Source organism: Triticum aestivum, chromosome 7D (assembly GCF_018294505.1).
Source record: "Triticum aestivum cultivar Chinese Spring chromosome 7D, IWGSC CS RefSeq v2.1, whole genome shotgun sequence".
Lineage (NCBI taxonomy): Eukaryota > Viridiplantae > Streptophyta > Magnoliopsida > Poales > Poaceae > Triticum > Triticum aestivum.
This window is the reverse complement of record NC_057814.1, coordinates 60,799,738-60,821,866: the sequence shown is the minus strand read 5'-3', so window position 1 is coordinate 60,821,866 and position 22,129 is coordinate 60,799,738. Positions and strand designations below refer to the sequence as shown.

Here is a 22,129-nt window from a genome sequence, read left to right as displayed (position 1 = left end):
CAGGTGTCCCAAATCCTTGTTTCTCTATACTGTTTCATTGATGAATTATATTTTTCCTGAAATATCACAATCAAAAGAGCTAGAAGTTGAATGACTTGTCCAGATTGCAATATCCAGACACACTAGATCAATGGACTAGTGACCAGACGAGTTGAACTTATTGCAAAAATATTAGGTGCATGCCTACATAGAACAAATAGGGAACAGGGAGGGGATATGTGTAGTATAGGGAAATTGTGAGAACTTAATCAAATCCTTATTTTAAGTACAGCTTCTGTCCCTGATGACAATCTACCATTCTGATCGGTATTAAAGGTATTATCAGAGGAGTTAACTCAAGGACTTAAAACTTACGATTTTTCAAATTAATAAAGATGGGCCTGTTTATCACATTAAATTTTGTGTTCTAGTTACTTTGAAGGAATATCATATCAATTCTCAAACGACGCAATGCTCAATTGTCATATATCAGTATGCGCAGCCGAAGCATCTCATGGACCTCAAGAGGACCATTTTAGTAAAGCTTAAGTCAAACTTATTTCTCTTGGATTACCTCTTGGTTGAGTTCTTCAATGGAAGCATTTCCAGCTTCCACCTCCAACCCACATGCCTCTCTCCATCTTTCAGCTTCCTGTTCTACTTCTTTTATCCCAACCTTTCACGTTCAAAAAGAGATTTCAGATTCTTTTCAATTACAGGACTAGCAAACAAAAGGAACTACATAAAAATAAATAATGTATGCCTTCATTAAGCTTGATATCATACTCCCCATCCTGCTTTTCTCCATCCTTTGCTTCTCCGTGCACTCTTGAGGAGGCTGACCTCCACCTCTCCTTGGCCAGATCATGAAGGCTACGAGCCTCCAATTCCAGGAACCCCAGTCCATCCTTCGGATCAAGGCTCAGTCGCTCAGAAATCCTTTCTTCTTTCTCCACAGAAGCTCTGTGCAGGATGTCATCTAAGATCTCATGCGCCGAGTGGAGCGAGTCTGACAATCTTCTGCGTGCCAACCTTGGTATGATGATCCATGGTTGGTAAGATTCTTACTTAGTGACTGATTTTGGTAATGTGCCAGCACCCTGACATAGCCTTTGGAGATGCGGATTTGCTTTCACACAGCTACACTCAGCTGGCGTACATAACTACATATTGCTTCATCTTTTGCTTGCTTAGTTCTTCTTAACATAATGATACAAGAGACAATTGTTCATGTGTTTACAACTGCATTTCTTTGGTAGGGAGAACGAGGTATGAACTGCCAACAGAGCAAACCAATTCTCCCAGGCGACGGTTCCTTGCCCTATCTTGTGGTAAGCATATGTCATACAGATCATGGTGTATCACACAAATGTGTCAGCTAGTAGCTTCTTCTCAAGATCCATGCGATCCTCACGAAAGTAAATGGACAAAAATGTTACAACTTTGTCAATGCAACAATAGAACACACTTCTCAGCCAGTATGCACACACAACTCTCTAAAAAAGTGGAATCCACCCCTCAAGGGTGACGACGAAAATGAATAGATCGAAAGAAAAGTCGCTCACCCTACCTCGAACATCTACCACCATACAACAACCCAAAATCTGGCCAATCAACCCGACACACACGGAGAGTCATGGTAATGGAACAGGTGTTCCCCACTGCCGGAACTCCACCAAATCTCTGTTCACGATCGACCTGTTGTGAAGCCAGAAGGTTTCTGCAGACTGGTGGAACCGCCTCACCTTCCTCTGCAGCTCCCACATGATGGCAGTCATCGCGGAGCAGGGCTCCGTGTCCAGGGCGTACACCCACATGCATCTCACCTCACGTCCACGGGCGATCATCTCCTCGATCCTTTCCTCTGCGTGAAAATTCCAAGGCTTTGATGCTCGCCCCAACAGGACTAAATGATGGTATAATTGCAGAGGAGAGAAGAAAAATGTGGGGGCATACCTGGTATCGACTCAAGGTACTGGAAAAGTTCAGGACCGATCTTGGACGATGGCCACTTTATCGATATCTCGGTGTAGTCAATCACATTCTGGAAAGGGAGCTCAACCTCATCTGATAAAAGAACTGGCACACATTCCTGTCATCAAAATTGAAAATTGTGGACAGCTGAGTCAGATACTAGCTAGGTGTAGGTATGCACTCAATATTTTTTTTTGGGGGGAAGGGAGAGCTCACCACAAAGAAAGATTCATAAAAGCGAAGTGTCCACGAAGACTCCCCACGAGGAGCTAGGCAAAACTTTGCATTCCTCAGGTGTTTGAAGTAATCAACCCTACCCAATTTGTCAGGCCCAGACAACTTCAGTTCTGGAGACTCCAGCTGCTCATAAAACATAAGCACATCCAGTCTGGATAGAGTATGTATAAGCCTCGTCAAACAGAAAGGAAACTAACCTAATAAATTTGAAAGCACGATTAACCTTGTATATTATATATATAAGTAAATACTCTGGCTAGCACCCTAGAATACCAACTTGTATGCCTTGCAATGTGAATTTCTGACAATAGAACATGGTGGAATAGCAATAAGAATGCAAATCAAGGTTCTAATCTTCTATGTACCAATTCATTCAGAATCATGTAGTTGCGAACATTGCCATAATAACTTCTGTTAACGGACCCACAGAAGCCATACTGATTAATATCATGTTAAACTATATTTGGATATCAAAAGAAAGACAAACCTTGTCAGGATATTGCTTTGCCAGTTCCACCAATTTAAGACGGCCTACTTTTCCCTGGGCACGACCAAGAAAGTTTGCCAAATACTTCCTTTTCGTCAATGGAATTGGTTGGACAGCACGAGCATCAGGTTTCACCATAGAATCATCCACATTCCCCGGGATAATAATGTCTTTCCATGTATTAAATGCGCTTATACCTCGCTTGTCAGTACGGTCACCCTAAAACAAGAATGCAAGTCGCTATGTAAAATGTCAGAAGTAGACTGCAAGTTGAGTTATATCGAAGACAATACTGCAGCAGTAAAAACCAAGTCAATTGCCTACACAAACACTGCAAACATGCTGCAGGCATCTCATGATATACATTAAACTAGATCAGCAGATGCAACTGCCAGTTTTTATGTTGGGATTTGGGAAAACATCGATATGATTATATTCAAGCAGATAGATCTAGATACGCTAGGTGTACATCAGATGACATAGCAAGAACAAATACAACATGTACCCTATATATATACAAACCCAAACTGAACTCTTGTCCCACTGCTAAATTAGGAAGCCTTCTTCTAATACAGTATTATATAAACATAAAACAGCAAAGACAGTCCTGGAAGCAATTCCTAATACTTTGATAAGTTAAACTAGACACGATTATCAGAAATGAGAAAGGGAAAATATGAAGAGCAGCACGAGTGGCTATCTACCTCTGGAGTGAGGATGATGGATCGATTCAGAAAAGTTGCCCACGAGCGAAACAGGTGAGCTCCAGCACCACTGCACACTCCACAAAAGAACAATGTTCTTACATGATGTAGAAAGGAACGTTTCTTCAACCAAAAGACAATGCTAACTATCTGTCTGATTTGATTTTGGGTGCTCAAACAGTAGTAGCAAGCGGTACCTTGGGAAGACAAAAATGTGGTCACGCCCACCCGATCTGCGGAAATATGACATCTGACTCAGAACCTGCAGGGAACGAAAAACGGTCCGGTTAAGAAGAGAACTTGCGGTCAGTAAACTTAAACACACCTGAGTAAAGTGATCAACAAGTTCTACTGGGGGCTGGTTTATATACCTTGACATATGTCTGATTGATTTCCTTGTCTGTGAGAGCTCCGGTCATGCGAACACATTTGACGTAGCTGGGAACAAAGAAGAGATGCGCTTCGTCCTTGTCCAGTGTCCTATACCTTGACCTCAGGAGAAGCTGGTGGATCTTCACCTATCACCGTACCAGGAAAAAGGAAAACTGAATGTCAATAATCAGTTAAAATTGGTTTACACACTGTAGCGGTGAGACATTCATGGCAACTGAGGTCTGAGGCCAGGTTTGCAGCTAGGAGTGACAATGGAGGAGGTCCTCCGTTGTATAGTAAGCAGCAGCAATTAGGGAGTATATATCATGTGCGGCACAGGTATTGGGAGGAGATCCGTGTGGTGTGGAGCGTGCGTACCTGCGTCCCCCACTGGCCCTTGAGGCAGGTGGCGGCGGAGACGGCGCCGTCGCGGCCGCGGAGCAGCGCGCGCAGGCCGTCGACCTCGTCCTCGGCGTAGACGTAGACGCGGAGGTGGTCGGCCGCGGCGGAGAGCCGGGGGCCGGGGGTGGGGAAGGGCGGGGCAGGGGGAGGGGCGGAGAGGAGGCGGGTGAGGAGGAAGGTGACGGCGACCAGGAGGAGGGCGCCCGCCTGGTGGGCCGGCGTGCACTGGGGGCGGTTGTGCGGGCCCCGCATCGCCGGCGGCCGGACTCGCCCGCGGCGAAGCAGATGCAGTGGAGTCGGTGTGTTTTTTTTTTCCTTCGAAGAACGCACTGAGCGCCGATTTGCCGTCACCCGGACCGGGCCCGGCCACCTCGGTTCTCCTCCGAAGGCCCTGGACGGCCCACGGCCGTCGAGCATCCGAGTCACGCGCCACGCTGTGCTCCTCCGTCGAACCACGTCACGCGTCCGAGGTGCCTCCCTCCCATTGGCCGGCGCCGCCACGCCCCGTCACGCATCCCGTGCCCTCCGATCACGCGCCCCACGCGCGAACCGACGGCCCGGATCTCGCCCGCCACCGCTTCAAGTCTGCAGCCACTGACCGAGCTGCAGGGGAAGAAGTGGAGGCAATTTCCATCGGAGATGGCGAGAGGAAGCGCTGCCCCGGTGGTGGTCGCCGTGGCCCTGGCGGCCGTGCTCCTCCTCCTGGTCGCACCCGCGGCGGAGGCGGCGGGGCAGAAGAAGCCGGCGACGGCGGCGAGGCGGGAGGACGTGCCGTACATCCGGTGCCAGGTCTGCGAGCGGATCGCGCGGGAGATCTCCGCGCAGGTCGCCGCCAAGCAGCAGGCGCTCCCGCCCTCCAAGAAGGTGCTGTGCTTCTTCTTATGCTGCTGATGCTGGCGTCTGGTTTGGCGGGCGAATTCTGATGAGTCGAGAGTTGTGTGTGTGCGGGGGCGTAGGTGCCGGAGATCGAGATCATCGACATCGCGGAGAATGTGTGCAACCTGAAGAAGCAGGAGGCGGACTGGATGCTCCGGATCGACATCGTCGAGAAAGGCGACAGGCTCGAGGTAAATTGTCTGGAACTGAGGCGGATTCGTGCGTTTTTAATTCTGCTGACAGGAAATTGCTCTGGATGAGCTATGAACTGCTTGCTGCTGGTTTGTCTCCAGGCTTGGAGTCTCCAAAAGATTTAAATCTGCTTCACTGCCACCATGTGCAATGCTAAATGCTATGCAAACAGTTCAAAAAAAAATTGTTAAGCAAATAATGCGACTCAGATCGTATACTTTGTTTCCCCGTGTGACCATATTTGGAACACAACCAAGCAGTAATCAAACATATTGACAATCTAAACGGCAGTATGAATTGGATGGTTTCATTTAGGAAGTTACTTATTCTTTAACTCGGCGAAGAAGTTGACTCTTCTGGTTCATAATTTATAGCTACATGTAGCTAGTTTTGTTTCCTCCTAGAAATACTATTGGAAATTCTATTTCAAATGGAAGTCATCTTCAGTAGGTATAACTGGCCACAGCTTTTGTGATACTTGCACAAACCTAGCATCTCAATCACATTCTAATACACCAAATTATTTTACAGCTTGTGGACCAAGATGAGGAAGGGCACTGTAATTCGGAGTGCAAGACCATTGAGCGTGCATGCCAGGAGGTGAAGATCAATTCATATATAGTTTATTATGCATTTATACAGTTGTACTGTCTATAACTTATTAACATGCTATGATCTTGGTTTCTTTAGAGGTGATAATCTTTCATGAATTCAACATCACTGTTGAGTAAATGATATGTTGATGGTACTCATCTAAAATTAATCATTGTTTATCTATGCCAATTGTTCAAATTAGTTGAGTTTTTCTTTCCACAATATTTAATAGTTACGTAGCGGCAAGGCAGCACCATTATTTCTGTTGAACCATGTCAACTTGTGCTCAACTGAAAAAAACTCTTTTTAGGTGATGGGTTATGCTGATACCGATGTTGCTGAGTTTGTCTACACAAATAAGCCTTCAGTTGATCAGCTGATAAAGTTTGTCTGCAAAGATATTACCAAAGCATGTGCTGCCGATCCACCACCAGTTCCCAAAGTAAGCATTCCCAGTCTTGTTTCTGCCCACTTAATTAGGTTATTTTCTATGAATATTGGGCAAGTAGGCAGGTTTTACAACTTCAGTGCGAAATAAATGTCAAATTAGAATCTTCTTCCCTGCCACTGAGTACATGCCGTAGTGGTGATCAATCATGGAATTTGCAAGATGACTTTATTTTGGTACTTGCATCGAGGAAATAGGGGCAAATTTTGATGTAGGTCAAATATGGACATGGATACTATACTAGTCTTAGTCGAGTTTTATCTGTTATCTTTCCAGGTCTTTAGCTCACCATAGCTTTACTAGGCAGGTTTACTTCCATGTTGGCTAACTTAACTCAGAGATAGTTAAAATATGGTATTAACTATTAAGATCAGAGCACAAGACCACACAGAAATGCATCTATTGATATGTGTGCTGGACTGCTGTGTAGTAAATTCAGTTTTTGTGTGTGTGTGTGTGAATTTATTACATGTTGATGCGCATTGATACAAATTCCATATAAGATAGACTAAAACAAACATTTCCTATAAGTGAAAGGAGTTTAATAGAACCTTCAGCCATGTAAGCAGATACCTCATAAAACCAGGGCATGATTTAGGACCTGATTATAATGCATGTCTGAATGCTCTGCTTGTAACTGTTAAGTGTCTGCTGCAAATAAGTATCTGGATGAGAGGATCTGGGAACAGATATTTTCATGCATTTCTGACATACAGCAATCTTAAAAATTGCAGGACCGAATCCCCGGAGAACCCTTTGCTGCAAAGCCATCAAAAGATGCCGAGATGGAGAAGATAATGAGATCAATGGAGGTAGGTTATTTTGGCTGTAATATGTGTAACTATATCCAAGAATATGCAAAAATACAACTGTTACATTACACAATTGTTGATGACAGGGCATGCCGGGAGCCCCAAACATGAAGATGTACTCCAGAGATGATCTGATGAAGAACAACTTTGGCGTTGACGGTGATGAGGATGATGAAGATGACGATGAAGAGGAGGATAACTTACCCAAGAACTTGGTATGTTACCATAGGTTACCCAAATATGTTACTAGGGCTGGCTCCCCACAGTTCTCTGTAACTTCTCAGCCAAATATGTTTATTTGAACTGCTGAGGGTTAAATCATACTTTCTCTGCTCCTTCCAGGGAAACATTCTAAAAAACAAGGGTCCGCAAAAGAAAGACCTGAAGCAACAGGTCGTGGAACAGATCAAGGATACCGGCAAGAAACTGAAAGGGCATGTGAGCAAGGTGTCTAAGGTGGTAAAGAATTGGTGGAAAGGGAAGAAGAAGCCTGTGAAATCCAGCAAAAGCGAGCTATGAAGAACACGGCAGCATCCTCAAATCGCTTCGGCGCATCAACCTTCTGTCCAGAACTTGGGTAGAGAAGTGCTACATAAACGTGCACGATGATTTTAAGGAACTTTTAGTGTACACTAGTAGAAAGAAGTGGACTCCACTCTGGAGCTCGATGGGAGGTAGTTTTACAAGGTTGCTCAGGCTCCAGTTGATTTTTCGTGTATGTGGTACTCTGTAAATGAGCGGACATACTCTGTAAACTACTAGTGGCCATACTATTTTAACGTGCACAAGTGCTGTGAAGCAAAGCGAGAGGCAGAGCAATGTGGGCCGCGTCCGGACAACTGTGAGGGCAGCTGACGTTACACGTCCCAACCCCACCTGTGATATTTCACGCATTACGCGAGACCGTACGTAGTTTCGCCGCGAGCTTAAACAGTATCGGGCCGGCTCACTCGCGCACACTTTAAAGGAAAAATAGTGAAAAAGGAGAGCTGTGGCTAACTCGTGCACACTTTAAAAGAAAATAGTTCTCGCACACTTTAAAGGTTTATGTAGTAGTGCGTAGAGTAAGTAGCATAACCACAGACTAGGAAAACGCCACCGTGATCTTCCCCTGGCGGCTCTCGTCTAGGGTTACAACTCCTCCGGTGGCGACACCGAGAGTCCGTATCGAATTCCATCTGCCTCCTACCTATCGCCGGCAGGGTCTCGGCTGATTAAGGGGATAGCCTCGCTATCTACCTGGCCTCGATTACAGCCGAGCGACGTGGGGTCTTTTCTAGGGTTCGTGCAGCAGGCCGAGTCTTAGGGTTTCGGCATGGCGGGTTCGGGTTCCCAATCATCAGCAAACAGTGCAACGCCGATGGGACAGTCAGCGGGCGTGGATGAGATGATCGGACGACTGAATCTCTAGGAGAGAGAAGAGGATGATCTGAACTTTGATGAGGAATTCCCGGATGAAGTGGAGGAAGCTGAATTCATGGCGCTTGCTACTGTTCATATGAATAAACCTTTTAGTAGAGGTTCCTTCTATGATACGATGAAGATGGCATGGAGCCTGGCACAGGGGGTAACCTTTAGTGCCCTCGGGGAGAATTTGTTCGCGCTCACGGTGAACTGCTTGGGTGACTCGAGGAGGGGCCATGGTTATTCCGGGACCATGGAGTCTTGATCGAAAAATATGATGGATACTCAAGATATGAAGAGGTGATCCTCGACAGATTGGCTGTGTGGGTGCAGATCGTTGATCTTCCCCCTTTGTATAGGAAGGATCCTGTTATACGATCTTTGGCCAAGAAGATCGGCAAAGTGGAGTCAGTAATGCTTAATCCTAGGTGGGGTAATGGAAGGATCGTCCGAGTTAGAGTAAAATTGGATGTGAATGAGCCTCTAGTGTGCTGGGTATCTATTACCAAGGATAAGAAGAAAGTGTTCTACTCTGTCTTGTATGAAAAGATGCCGGTCTTCTGCTATGTGTGCGGTCTGATGGGGCACACATATCTTGAGCATGGTAATGGGAAGCACAGCCCGGAGAATATGGACTGGGGTGAATTTATACTAGCACCAAAGCCTGGATCAAGGGGACAGGGACAGAACAGCAGGGGCCGCTATAAGGGACAATCTGGAGGAGGTGGTCGGGCAAACTATGAACCACAAGTGGATGAGGACCTTAGGGATACTGGGACCAGCCCGATTAAGGCCCAAAATAATATTGATGGTGGTAAAAATTCTGGGAGGAAAAGACTAACTTTTGATGAGAAGGGGTCGTCCCCCGGGCTGCAAACTACGGCTACAGCCGTTATTCCTGCTCTGGAAGCTACTACTGGTGCAACGACGGACGGTGGGAAACAACAGAAAGTGGGGGAAAATAGTCAGAGGGAAGGAGACGAGGGGGACACCTCCTCGCACGACTCCAAGCGCTCAAAGAAGGATGATCTGGTTGTGATGGATGCCAGCCACAATTTATCGGCGAGCCCCGAAAACGGGCTCGACCGGTCGCAATGAAACTCTTAAGTTGGAACTGCCGCGGGATGAGGAAGCCCGCGGCAGTTCGAGCGCTCTTGGGGGTCCTTGAGCATGTAAAACCGGATGTGTTGTTCCTGTCTGAGACACATTCGGATAGAGCTAAGGCAGGGAAACTAATGAGGCGATTGGGTTTCGAGGAGATGGAGGTATCAGAAAGTGATGGCAGAAGTGGCGGATTGGCAATGTTTTGGCAAACCAGCTTGGGAGTCTCCTCACAGGAGGCACACACAAATTATATTGACATTCGCATCAGAGAATCTAGTGAAGCGGGATGGCGCTTTACGGGGTTTTATGGTGAACCAAGTGGTGATAGGAAACATTTGTCATGGGACTACATTCGTAGTCTGCAAGCAATGGTGAATCTGCCGTGGCTTATGGCCGGGGACTTCAATGAAATTCTGCATGCACACGAAAAAGAAGGGGGTGCAGCCCGATCACAACGGTGCATGCAAGCTTTTAGTGACACCCTACGTGACTGTAACCTTGATGATTTGGGTTACTCAGGAGACATATTCAGTTGGCGCAGAGGTCGTATTCGTGAGAGGCTGGATAGGGCAGTGGGAAATAGCTCTTGGGCCGACCTTTTCCCTTGCTTTGGAGTCTCAAATGAACCGTTCAATAAATCTGATCATCGCCCTATATTGATCGACACTGAATATCAGTTGGGGCTGCAGCCGAGGGGTCCAGTGGGACCAAGAAAATTTGAAGCAAGATGCCTTGCTGAAGAGGACGTGGACACTATTGTGCAGGAGGCTTGGGAGAGGGCAAAATCACTAGGCATCGAGCCGTTCTCACAAGTGACTAGTGATGTTCATCGTGCCTTACACAGATGGGACAAAGAAACTTTGAAAGGTCCACGGACGAGACTACGAGAACTCCAGAAAAAACTAAATGAGGTAATGTCAGGGCCGCTATCGGATGAGGCAGTTGCTCAACAACATGACCTACATCTGCAGATTGAAAACCTCCTTGAACAGGAGGAGATTTACTGGATGCAACGAGGCCGCGCAGATTGGCTTTGTCGTGGGGATCAGAATACTGATTTCTTCCACCGCGCAGCAACAGGGAGACGAAAGAAGAATTTCATTAAACGTTTGAAGGATGATGCGGGAAATTGGTTAGAGGACCAGAACCAAATTAAGATGCATGCGGCGTCTTATTTTTCCTCTTTGTTCACATCGGGTGTCCTGGAGCCCGACCAAGAGGTGATAAATAAAGTGCAACCGAGGGTTTCAGAGGCAATGAATGAAGAGCTTAATAAACCCTATACGCGTGAGGAAGTGAAAAAAAGCAATGTATAGCATCGGTGATCTGAAGGCGCCTGGCCCGGACGGGTTGCACGCGGTATTTTATAAGAGGTTTTGGCACATTATTGGAGAAGATTTAACTGACGAAGTTTTGTTGGCAGTGAACACGAGGAAGATCCCAGAGGGCTGGAATAATACTACCATCATACTGATCCCGAAGGTGGTGAGCCCTGAGGTGATCGCAGAATTCCGGCCTATCAGCTTATGTAATGTTATTTACAAGGTGATCTCTAAGCTTTTGGCCAACAGGCTCAAGTTTCTTCTGTCAGAAATAATTTCTCCAAACCAAAGTGCATTTGTCCCGGGACGATTGATCACGGACAACTTCTTGGTGGCTTTTGAATCTTATCATGCAATTAAAAAGAAGATAAAAGGAAAATATGGAGTTTGTGCGGTCAAACTTGACATGCACAAAGCATACGATAGGGTTGAGTGGGTGTTCCTAGAGAAGGTACTCCTCCGCTTGGGTTTTTCTATGGCTTGGGTGACACTTATTATGGAATGTGTGCAGTCTGTTAAATACCAGGTGCGAGTGAATAATTCCCTTTCAGATTATTTTATGCCTACTAGGGGGCTCCGACAAGGAGACCCGCTGTCACCCTATTTGTTTTTACTATGTGCCGAGGGTCTTTCAAGCCTACTTATGCATGAGGAGGAGAATGGAAATTTGTTGGGGGTTAAGGTGTGCAGGGATGCGCCGGCAGTGTCCCACCTTTTGTTCGCTGATGACTCACTCGTTCTCATGAGGGCGGACGCCACCAATGCAGCGAGTCTCCGCCGCGCACTTGATGATTATTGTGCAGCTTCCGGCCAGCTGGTAAGTGAAGCAAAATCTAGTATCTTCTTCAGCCCTTGCACACCAGTGGACACTAGGGCCGAAGTGTGCACGATCCTGAATATTATGGTGGAGGCAATAACAGATAAATATTTGGGTTTACCCCCAATTGTGGGGGTGGATAGAACATATTGTTTTCAACACCTTGTGGATAGAGTTCTTAGCCGGATTAGAGGATGGAAGGAAAAACTACTTTCTTTTGGGGGAAAGGAAATCCTATTGAAAGCCGTTGTGCAGGCTATACCGTCATATGCAATGTCAGTCTTCAAGCTTCCCAAACAAGTGTGCAATGGGATAACTACTGCTATGTCCCAATACTGGTGGGGAGATGAGGATGAGAAGAAGCATATGCATTGGTTTGCGTGGTGGAAGATGTGTGTCCCGAAGAGAAATGGTGGCATGGGGTTCAGAGATCTACACCGTTTTAACTTGGCACTCTTGGCCAAACAATGCTGGAGACTAATAGCTGAACCGGAATCACTATGTGCTAGAATACTCAAAGCTAAGTACTTTCCAGATGGGGACATCCTAAATTGCAGCCTCAAAAAAGGGAGTTCATACACTTGGCAGAGTTTATGGAGTGGTATCCAAACTTTCAAAAAAGGGTACATTTGGAGGGTGGGAGACGGCACCCAAATCAGCATATGGGATGACCCATGGGTTCCTAGCAGCCCAAACAGAAGAGTTATGACAAGGAGAGGTAATATAATCATCACCAAAGTTTCTGAGCTAATTAACTTGGAGAGTAGAGAATGGGACGAACAACTAATCAGAGATATATTCTGGCCCGTTGATGCTCAAAGAATTCTGAACATACCCCTTGCCTTGGGTATGATGGAGGATTTCGTTTCATGGAATTATAACCGGACAGGGATATTCACGGTTAAGACCGCCTATCATATGGAGTGGGATCACCAGCATGGACGAAAGTTGAGGAGAACCAATTCTATGATCTCCGCAAGTACTAGTCCTATATGGAGTATTCTCTGGAAATTGCGAGTCCCAGCCAAAGTGAAAATTCACTACTGGAGGGCACTATATGGTGCAATACCCAGTCGGGGCATTATGGCTAATCGGCATATGATCACTAACTCACAGTGCCCTATTTGCGGTCTGGATTGTGAGAGTATCAGCCATGCTTTCTTCAAGTGTCAACGTGTTCAAGCTGTCTGGTGTGCACTGGGCATGGCAAACAGGATCAACGAGCTTTGCTCCCTCGAAAGGGAAGGTGCGGCAGTGTTGGCTAACCTACTTGTAACTCCTAATGTACCGGCACAACTGCTTCCGAGTGTTAACTGTAAAGAGTTAATCGCAACGACAGTTTGGTACCTGTGGTGGGAACGGAGGAAGTTTACGCACGGTGAACAGCTACAGGATCCTACACGATCAGCACAAGCAATTTCGACGCTGTCCAAGAACTTCTCAAGAGCAAAGAAAAAGGGTCCAGGCCAGATTGAGAGACATGGATTGACCAAGCCAAGTGAGGGATTTGTAAAACTCAACGTAGATGCCTCTTTTTCTGAGGACAGTGGTTCAGGGGGTTCAGGTGCAATCTTACGCGATGCTTCTGGATCCTTCATTGCAGCATCATGTAGCGACATTCGGTTCGTTGAGGACGCGGCGACGGCGGAAGCCCGAGGGCTCCGAGACGACCTCATTCTGGCAAACGACATGGGCTGCAACAAACTGGTGATTGAGGCCGACTGTATGGAAGTAATCCAAGTGATGCAATCTGGAGGCAACTCGCTTGGACCGGCAACAGCTATTTATGAGGAGCGTGCTTTTATTGTCGTAATTTTGCTTCAGTTAGTTTTCAACACTGCCCTAGGGAAGCCAATATGGCGGCTGATATGTTAGCTACTATGTCGGAGGACTCGCGAACCATTGTATGGCAGTCCGAGTCTCCGGGTTTTTTGTTAGAATTTTGTCAGAAGATGTAGCCCTTTTTGCTCATGAAATATAAACCGCCATGATGGCATTTCCCTCAAAAAAAAGGTTTATGTAGTAGTGTAAAATATGTTTGAAATGAAAAAGGATTAAATGGAAAACATAAAATTAAAAAGAAAAATAAACCATAAACCCCTAAACCTTTTAGTCCCTTGGTGTAACCAACCGGGACTAAAGGGCTTTCAGCCCCGACGCGGGCTCGTGCCACGTGGTGGGCCTTTGGTACCGTGCCATGACGAATCAGGACTAGGGGGGGACCCTTTAGTCCCGGTTGGTGAACCGGGACTAAAGGTCCTTACGAATCGGGACTAATGCCCAATTCTGCATTAGTGATCATAAGGTGTAATTTCATATTTTATATATTTGGTATGGTAGATATAAATAGTTTTTTTATAAACTTGATCAAATTTTACAAAGTTTGACTTTTCAGAAAATCTATATGCACTATGTTATGAAAAGAAGGGAGTACCTATGTTAATCCCACTATGACCAGCCCTATGGACCACAGGTCGCCAGGGTGCGGGTATACCTGGGCATATCTCAGGCCGGGTCGGGCCAAAAAAGCCTGGTGCTGAAAACCCAGGCCTAAACCCGGCCCGGCGCAACCATCGGGCCTACTAAATCAGGCCCGAGCCCGGCTTGAGCCCAAAAAAGTCCGACACGGCCCGGCCCAACTATGACTAAAATGTTGTTTTCCGCAAGCCGAAGCCCGGTCCGATCTGCCCGTCGAGTTCAATTTCCAGGCCCGAGCCCAGCCCGATGGCACGCTGGGGCTCAGCCCGGCCCGGGCTGCCTATGGCCAGGTATAGGTACGGGTCGTCGAGGCAAATCAGCAGACTGTCGGCGTGGAGGTTACTCTCATCCGTGAAGCCCAAGGAGGAATACTCAGCAGTAATCCCTCTGTGGACAAATACCATGCAACGCGTCCTTGGCTGACCCACTTACCCCATCTACTTTGCCACCACTCATCACATCTAGCAACCGCGTTTTTCGAGACGCGAGATTCTGAACCATGGTTTGGCCGAACCTATGGTCCACGCCGTAGGATTGCCCAGCCTTCTGCATGTGGATCCGTGTACCATTTGAATTCAAAAAAGGATCAATTAAGGCCCAAACACCCAAAGGCCTCGTTAGTCTCTTTGATTCCAGCGATTAGCTGGCACAGCCCTAGGCCTGCGGAGGCTAGTTTTTTTTCATCGTAATGATGGATGGCACACTTATCTAAAAGCTTTAGCACTTGAGCCGATGGATGTTGGGCAGGACCATGAATAAAAAAAGCTATCCTGTGCTCATTCATTTGTGGTACTGTTCATCTTCCAGGCTGCTACATATAGCGGATGAGGAGCCCATTCTGCCAACAACTCCTTTGCTCGCAGCATGAGAGCTCCATCCGGCATGGATAGCAAAGAAGACACCTCTTTAGACCATCAGCACATGGCTGTTGATCTCACTCCTGCCGGCATGGATACGCTCTCTAACAGGTATTTACCCCGTTCAGTGGCCATCAAAAAGATGCCGTCTCATGTTTGATTTACATACTTATCTTTTTTCCCCTGAAAAAATTACTCAAGCACCTGCGACCCCCTCCTTTCAGATCAAACAAAGGCATCACCGAGCTATCAAATTGTTCTAATCCTGGCTGCGGTGTTGTTGATTCAATCACAGCGAATCCAGAGTTCTCAGAACTGCATTCTGGAAGATCGGCACCTAAGCGGAAAAGGTAGTACATTTTGTTTTTTTACACTGGGATTTTTGAACTATTGTTAGAAGTAGTTTTTCTGTGGTGTACGATGGTGATAATGGCATAATTTATGAACTGTCAAGTGTCGTTTGTGTTGTTAATTAGTCTTGTTCGATATTTACAGCAAGGTTTTCAATAGTGTGAACCATCAGCAAAACGTCAGGTTTTGTGTGTAAATGACAGCTAGTTTTTTTTGTTAGTACTATTTTAGACTATATTTGCCGCCGTTAAAATTCGTCAATGTTTGTGAGTACGACAAGATGTTCTTCGGAAAACATATCAACACAGTCTTTTAAGCAACACAATCCAAAAAATCATGCTTAAAAAAAATATTTAGCATAGTTTTGTAAGCACACTGTGCAAACAGGTCATGTTTTATTACTCCTCGGTTGTTTTGTTTCTCTACGTTTTTGCTGGGTCGTTACTTTATTATAAATTTGTTTTAATACTCTATAACGGTTTTGCCGAAATATGTAGTAAACGGGAAGCGTTTGAAGGAATGGACTACAGAATTGCCCCTGCAATAAAAAGTCCGTTCCAGAAGTGTGTGGAGCGCGCTGCTTTTAGGGGCGATGCAGATGTGTTCGTTCCAAGTGTTGGAACAATCTTTGATTCAAAGGATGAAGCCTACGATTTCTACAACATGTTCTCTTGGGAGTGTGGTTTTGGTATTCGCTATGGAAAGAGTAGCACTAATAACAAAAATTACAGAACAATGCAAGACATCGTTTGCCAGTGTGCGGTATGCATCATTTTAATCTTAATTGTTTGTTTTTGTCTCGGTCGGATTATTGGTTCATATTTTTTTGTCTGCCTTTCACTCTGTGTCTTTACCATTATTACAGGGCAAAGAAGAAAGGCCCAACACAACAACACGCCACACTGGTTGTGAAGCTCGTATAAGACTACATCGAACTGACGACCATGGATGGTATGTGACCGTTTTCATTAACAAGCACAATCACCCACTATCTGTGAAGTGTGGCGAGAAAAAACAGTGGAAATCACATAGCGTTATAAGTCCTTTAGCAAAGGATTTTATTCGTAACCTCAGGGAGAACAACATCAGGTTTGACCAGATATACAACATATTAGGGTCAGGTCTTGGCTCTTCTCGAGGCGTGCCTTTTAGGAAGCAGACATTGAGAACTCTGTGTGCAACCATAGCTCATGATTCCATCGCTGATGATATGGCCAAAACCACTAGTATACTTCAGGATATGAGTGCCACAGATCCGGACTTCAAAGTTTGTGTGCAAGTAGACGGTGAAAGCAGGGTGAAAACAGTAATATGGTGTAATGGTAAAAATCGGCTGGATTATGCACATTTCGGTGATGTGGTTACTTTCGACACCACTTACAGGACCAACCTGTATAACATGCCATTTGGGCTTTTTGTTGGTGTGAATAACCATTTCCAGTCTATTATTTTTGGCGGCGTCCTCATGGTTGATGAAAAGACTCCCACATTTGAATGGGCATTCAGAAACTTTATTGACTTGATGGACGGGAAACATCCTACTACTATATTGACAGGTCAGATTATAAAAGTTGTCTTCATACATTGTTGTAGTTTGTCAGGTTATACATATGCTATTATATGTTCGCCTTAGTTTGATCATTCTTCTTTGGTACTCCTACAGATCAATGCAAAGCTATGCAAAATGCTTTACGAAGTACAATGCCCCACACCCGTCATAGGTGGTGCAGATGGCATGTGTTAAAGGTCTTGAAAGAGAAAATTGGACCCGTGTACAACAAACATTCTGCCTTCAAGAAGGAATTCCACGCGATAGTAAATGAAGAGATAGATGTAGAATCATTTGAGCGAAAGTGGCATCAATTGATTAAAAAATACAAACTTCAAGGAAACAAGTACCTTCGCAGGATTTTCAAGTGGAGGGACATGTGGGCAATGCCATACTTCATGGGCACATTCTGTGCCGGGATGACCAGCACGCAACGGAGCGAGAGTGCGAATCATCTCCTCAAAAAGTTCATCAGCAGATCACCCCCAATGCACTTGTTTGTTAAGCAGTACAACAAATTGCTTGATTCCAGGAGCTAGGCAGAAGACGAGGCAAATTATGTCAGCAAGCAGGTATAAAAGGCATGCATGCATTTTGTTTGTATAGTATGAGTACTACTCCAGCTACTATCTGACATTATTTTATTTTATCTCACACATTATATACTTATTCCACTGAATAACAGACACGCAGGCGGCTTGTAATTGGCGCTACTATCAAGATAGATGCAGCGGCTGTGTACACGAAGGCCTTGTACGAAATATTTTCACACGAACTTTTTAGATCAGGCTCATTTGATGCACGCCGTTCCAAGCCTGGACACGTCTACAAGGTCAAATTGTCGCCGCAACTAGCCTTAACTGATTATGACAAAAAGGTATTCACCGTCAAAGTGGAAGACGGTGGGGACTTTGTCACATGTGATTGTGGATTTTTTGATCATGTCGGCCTGTTGTGCTGCCATTCATTAAAGGTATGCACACATTTTTTTCATTATGGTCCTATGTCATGCGTCTCAAACTCATTTTTACAGCACTACATTAATGATTTCTCATCTGACTCATAATTTTGTTTTTCCAGGTATTAGTTCAGAACAATATTGGCAAGATTCCACCAAGGAATATAGTCAAAAGATGGACTTTATGGGCAAGGGAATCGAGACCACTGCACCTGGCAAACGAGGGTGAAATGGTTGAGCTGTCTTCCCAAACTACGTATAGAAGAAATGTTCTATATGTGGCTGCTATGGACCTTATCAAGGAGGCAGAATCCGGGTCTGAGTCATTCCAAACGGCGTTCGCAGCTATATGTGAGGCAAAAGAAAAAATTGCAAGTAAGGCTTCAAATATGCTTATTGATACTATCGCCGAACAAGCAAATCCTGTCCGGCATACCATAACTGATGTTGGGTCAGAAACCCAACTGCTTCCTCCACAACGTGTGCTATCTAAAGGACGACCTAGCTCCCTTTGCCCAAAGAGTCGTATGTATTACATTGTGGCTAAGAAAGCTAGAAAACACTACAAGGACGGCCCATGCCTTGCTCATGAAGATACTGCCGGTCCAATGCCACCCCCTCCATCCAAAAAAAGGATTGTGAAGTGTAGCCTATGCAAGATTCCGGGGCACACAAAGGGTAATTGCACTGCTAGGGGAGTCTGAGCGCAAATGTTCTCATGTGCTTATGCAAGTTTATGTTCAGTGTCACTTCATTCAACCTGTAGCGTCCTTGGTGTACTATGTTTTGTATTGTGTTTTATTTTTACATGAATCCGTATGTTCATGGATTTTTGTTATCTTTTTTTTGTGGCTCCATGCATGATGAATTTTCTTTTCTAACTTATATCGACAATCTCTTTTTGTTCTCTTTTTGTTGGTCCTATCTTTACCACGCCTTCAAGAATATAGGACAGGTTTTCACACCCGGCCAACACACGACGCCATAGAACGCCACACCCACGCCACCATGCCGCCCACATCCCATGGTCATCTGGCAGCACCGAATACACGGATTTTCCCATGAGCATACCGCTACCACCCCCATTGTCGTCCCAGGAACAAAGACCTTGACACCATCTCATCCGAGACCCGCCGCTATTCAAGAAAATAGAAGATTGGAAAGGCCCCGTCTTTCGCACCCCTGGCCAGCCCAAGCACAAATACCCGATAGGGCGGCCCAAATGCTGGCCTCATCGACCCGTCATGTTGCACCCAGTGAGAGACTAGTCCGGTCCTACTACCGGGGCGCGAGACGAGCGACAGATCACGACTGGGAGATGTCCAGCCCTTTGACGAAGGCAGCACACGGACGACGATGGAAGGGAAAGAAGGAAAAAACAAGCTGCTAATCGATGGCTGACGTAAAAAATCTCTAGCCACCGCCGCAAAATGACCTATACAATCGCCACGAGCCACCACCATGTCTTACCGCCTACAGTATCGTCTACGGAAAATGGTCAGATCTAGTTACGCCGAATCGGCTAGATCCAGCTACTTCTATAAGAAGCCACCTTGTGAAGCCTAATGCGTCGACTCTCGCTGATGCCAGCGTGCCGCCAACTCTCGCCGTCGAGCCACGGAGAAAGGGTAGAAGAAGCCTCGCCGCCGACGCCAGCTGGCCTTAGTCTGGCGGCATGCCCTCAGGATGACTCCGAAGTACGAAACAAGCCGCTCATCTATTGGCCGACGCCGGATATGTCCAGCCGTCGCCGTGAAACGACCTAGACCAACGCTATGAGCCACCACCACGTTGTGGTAGATGCCACAAACATCTCCATCTCCCTAGAATACCGGCGCACCGCCTATAGTCATGAATACCGAAAACTGCAATACTTAGCGCCGCCGCTGCTTACAGGCCACCTCGCGAGGCCTAACTCGTCGGCGCCACCGTGCGCCGCCGACCACCCGCGTCAGCCGCAACCAATAGAGGGTATAAGAAGCCTCGCACGCTTCCGACGCCTGGCTTTAATCCGGCTGCGCCGAGGGGAGTGGGCGAAGGTAATATGGCTTGCGGCGCTAGGGTTTGCCCTCCGGAGCTGTGCGCGGGAGACATAGGCCATCCCTACAAAGTATGTGAAGGAACTTTTGTATCTTAGCGGCTGGTTGTCGTAAAACTATTGTAGTAATAAAAAATGTGGAGTAGATTGGTTTTCGGATATTTATTTCAGATGTCAATATCTGAATCCTTCGCCTAGATCTAAGTTACCTCCGCGGTAGTTGTATGTTCGTTTGCCACTCCTATGTTCGTTTGCGCCAGCATATACAATTTGTTTTTGAGAACATTTACAGACAAGACAAACATGAACACGTTATATTTGATTTAAGTTTCCGAATCAAACATCATTTCACGCGGACAACAAAGTATATGAAGAAGTAGAACTTAGGCATTAAGTGATGTAGAACACTTAACATAGTCATTAGCTGTCTCATGGACCAGCAAATACAAAACAAAGTGCATTTTACAACTGACAACAAATAGTCTCATACCGAAATACGGACACTAACACTGACATACCACAACACACACAGTGTGTGAGGGCTTTTAGGTACAATGGCATCATAGACATACAGCAACTTTCAGTCGCAAACATTTTTATAGTGAAGAAAGATGGATAGTCTTCATGAGAATGTTGCTTAGACGCCGTTGATCTTCGTAATGTTGGAATCCATGGTCATGAGCAGGTATCCAAGCACCTTCCTATGTTCGAGCAATCCTTCCTGGAACAGTTTGACTAAAAAATAGTTGAGTTTTCCAACAATATTGTATATGCATTTGATGAAGAATAAACATTTCATAGGACACCGAAAAATGCAGCAGCGCAAACAATCTGATACCTGGTCCAGCACAGGTTTGGCTTGGTTGTTCGTCATGTTCCTCGCGGCATATGCAACATATATCGCATCATTTGGGCTGTTTTTTTAAGAAAAATGATGAAGTATTTCAGCAACCTGCAGATATTTCTTACAAATGATGATTAAGACTCAATGTTTGTTAGAGCTAACCTCGATCCTGGACCCCCAGTGTGTTTGATGATGTTAAAGCCCAGTGCACTAGGAATAGTTGCACCTAGCACAATAGACATGCAGTGACCCAGTGCCAGAAAAAGATCATAAGCTTTACGATGGTGGTTGGCCACAGCTATGGCGGGAAAATCACCATTGACCACAGGGTCGTACACACGCACTGTTGTTTGTGTTCCCTTAATATTGTAAGCGTAGCAGACCCAATTGACTTTGTCACGTAGTATCACAACTACCTGATATTGGAAAAGAATTGTTATTGTTCAATACTACATTTCTCACAGATTTAGTTCTATCAAAAGATGAGGCAAAGAAAAAATTGTGTACAATTTTGTCGATGTATAGCAAGGTACCTCTTTGCAGTCCTGGACCTTCTATGGTACACTTGGACCCCTGAAGAAGTGCCCTATGGCTTCCAGAGGTGGAGTTCCATTGTAAATATCGCACAAGTCCTAAAATAAAGTTACATTCGTTAGTTGTTTTGACCACGCCGAATTATTTATTATCTTAGGTACTTACCACGAACTCTTGAGGAAGGAAATGACGATTGCGCAAGTGAGAAAGATGCTCACACGCCTTGTGGTCAACCTCATTGAACAGCACAACTACAGCTGACATCATGTCATTCTCAAATGCACCGCTGAGCTGCTTCTTCAGACTAGTCCCTGTTATAATCAATGGCATTTGTCCAGGGATGTAGATAAAGTTCCTGCATGACACGGATTAGTTGATATCTTTGTTTTGCAAACTTTCGTGTGAGGCTAAATGCCAAATGAATTTCATGCAAAAAGAAAAAAACACCTTGTTAAGAAGTCGTCTGTAGCAGCAAACAATATCCATCAGTATAGCACCCCAGCACGGGCCTGCTGATTTTGAAGGGACTGTGCAATCGTTTCGTTAGCATTAGATGGGCCAGCTTCCATCTGTTGAGCTGTTCATTAATTCATAAGAAAGTCAATATGTTTTAAAATTTCGTTTAAAATTACTAATTGACAATCTAGAACACTCACCAACAGGGTTCACGATAGGTGCATTGCGTATGTGGTCGAAGATTCTCTGGCTCATATTGTTTTGCCCAGCCGCAGCCATTGATATCATAGTGAGCACATGAGCTTCGTTTTGGAAAGAAAAAATCTGTCAGCAATTGTTT

At 45.6% G+C, this 22,129-nt stretch overlaps 3 protein-coding genes across 3 annotated transcripts; 2 read left to right on the top strand and 1 right to left on the bottom strand.

The window, feature by feature from the left end:
- Positions 1 to 1,340: 1,340 nt before the first annotated feature.
- On the bottom strand, positions 1,341 to 4,489 carry LOC123163724 (probable glucuronosyltransferase Os03g0107900). Its single transcript, XM_044581081.1, has 8 exons — positions 4,132 to 4,489; positions 3,753 to 3,899; positions 3,579 to 3,643; positions 3,382 to 3,451; positions 2,678 to 2,896; positions 2,170 to 2,313; positions 1,936 to 2,071; positions 1,341 to 1,843 (listed from the first exon to the last, which is right to left on the bottom strand). The coding sequence occupies exons 1-8, from the start codon at positions 4,405 to 4,407 to the stop codon at positions 1,614 to 1,616; spliced, it is 1,287 nt and encodes a 428-aa protein (XP_044437016.1). The 5' UTR covers positions 4,408 to 4,489; the 3' UTR covers positions 1,341 to 1,613.
- Positions 4,490 to 4,735: 246 nt separating this feature from the next.
- Positions 4,736 to 7,875, top strand: LOC123163725 (uncharacterized). The gene is made up of 7 exons (XM_044581082.1): positions 4,736 to 5,019; positions 5,112 to 5,222; positions 5,755 to 5,823; positions 6,128 to 6,259; positions 7,000 to 7,077; positions 7,164 to 7,292; positions 7,420 to 7,875. The coding sequence occupies exons 1-7, from the start codon at positions 4,795 to 4,797 to the stop codon at positions 7,594 to 7,596; spliced, it is 921 nt and encodes a 306-aa protein (XP_044437017.1). The 5' UTR covers positions 4,736 to 4,794; the 3' UTR covers positions 7,597 to 7,875.
- An 8,445-nt stretch (positions 7,876 to 16,320) lies between these two features.
- Positions 16,321 to 17,504, top strand: LOC123163727 (protein FAR1-RELATED SEQUENCE 5-like). Its single transcript, XM_044581084.1, has 2 exons — positions 16,321 to 16,966; positions 17,074 to 17,504. The coding sequence occupies exons 1-2, from the start codon at positions 16,621 to 16,623 to the stop codon at positions 17,496 to 17,498; spliced, it is 771 nt and encodes a 256-aa protein (XP_044437019.1). The 5' UTR covers positions 16,321 to 16,620; the 3' UTR covers positions 17,499 to 17,504.
- The last annotated feature ends 4,625 nt before the right edge of the window (positions 17,505 to 22,129 follow it).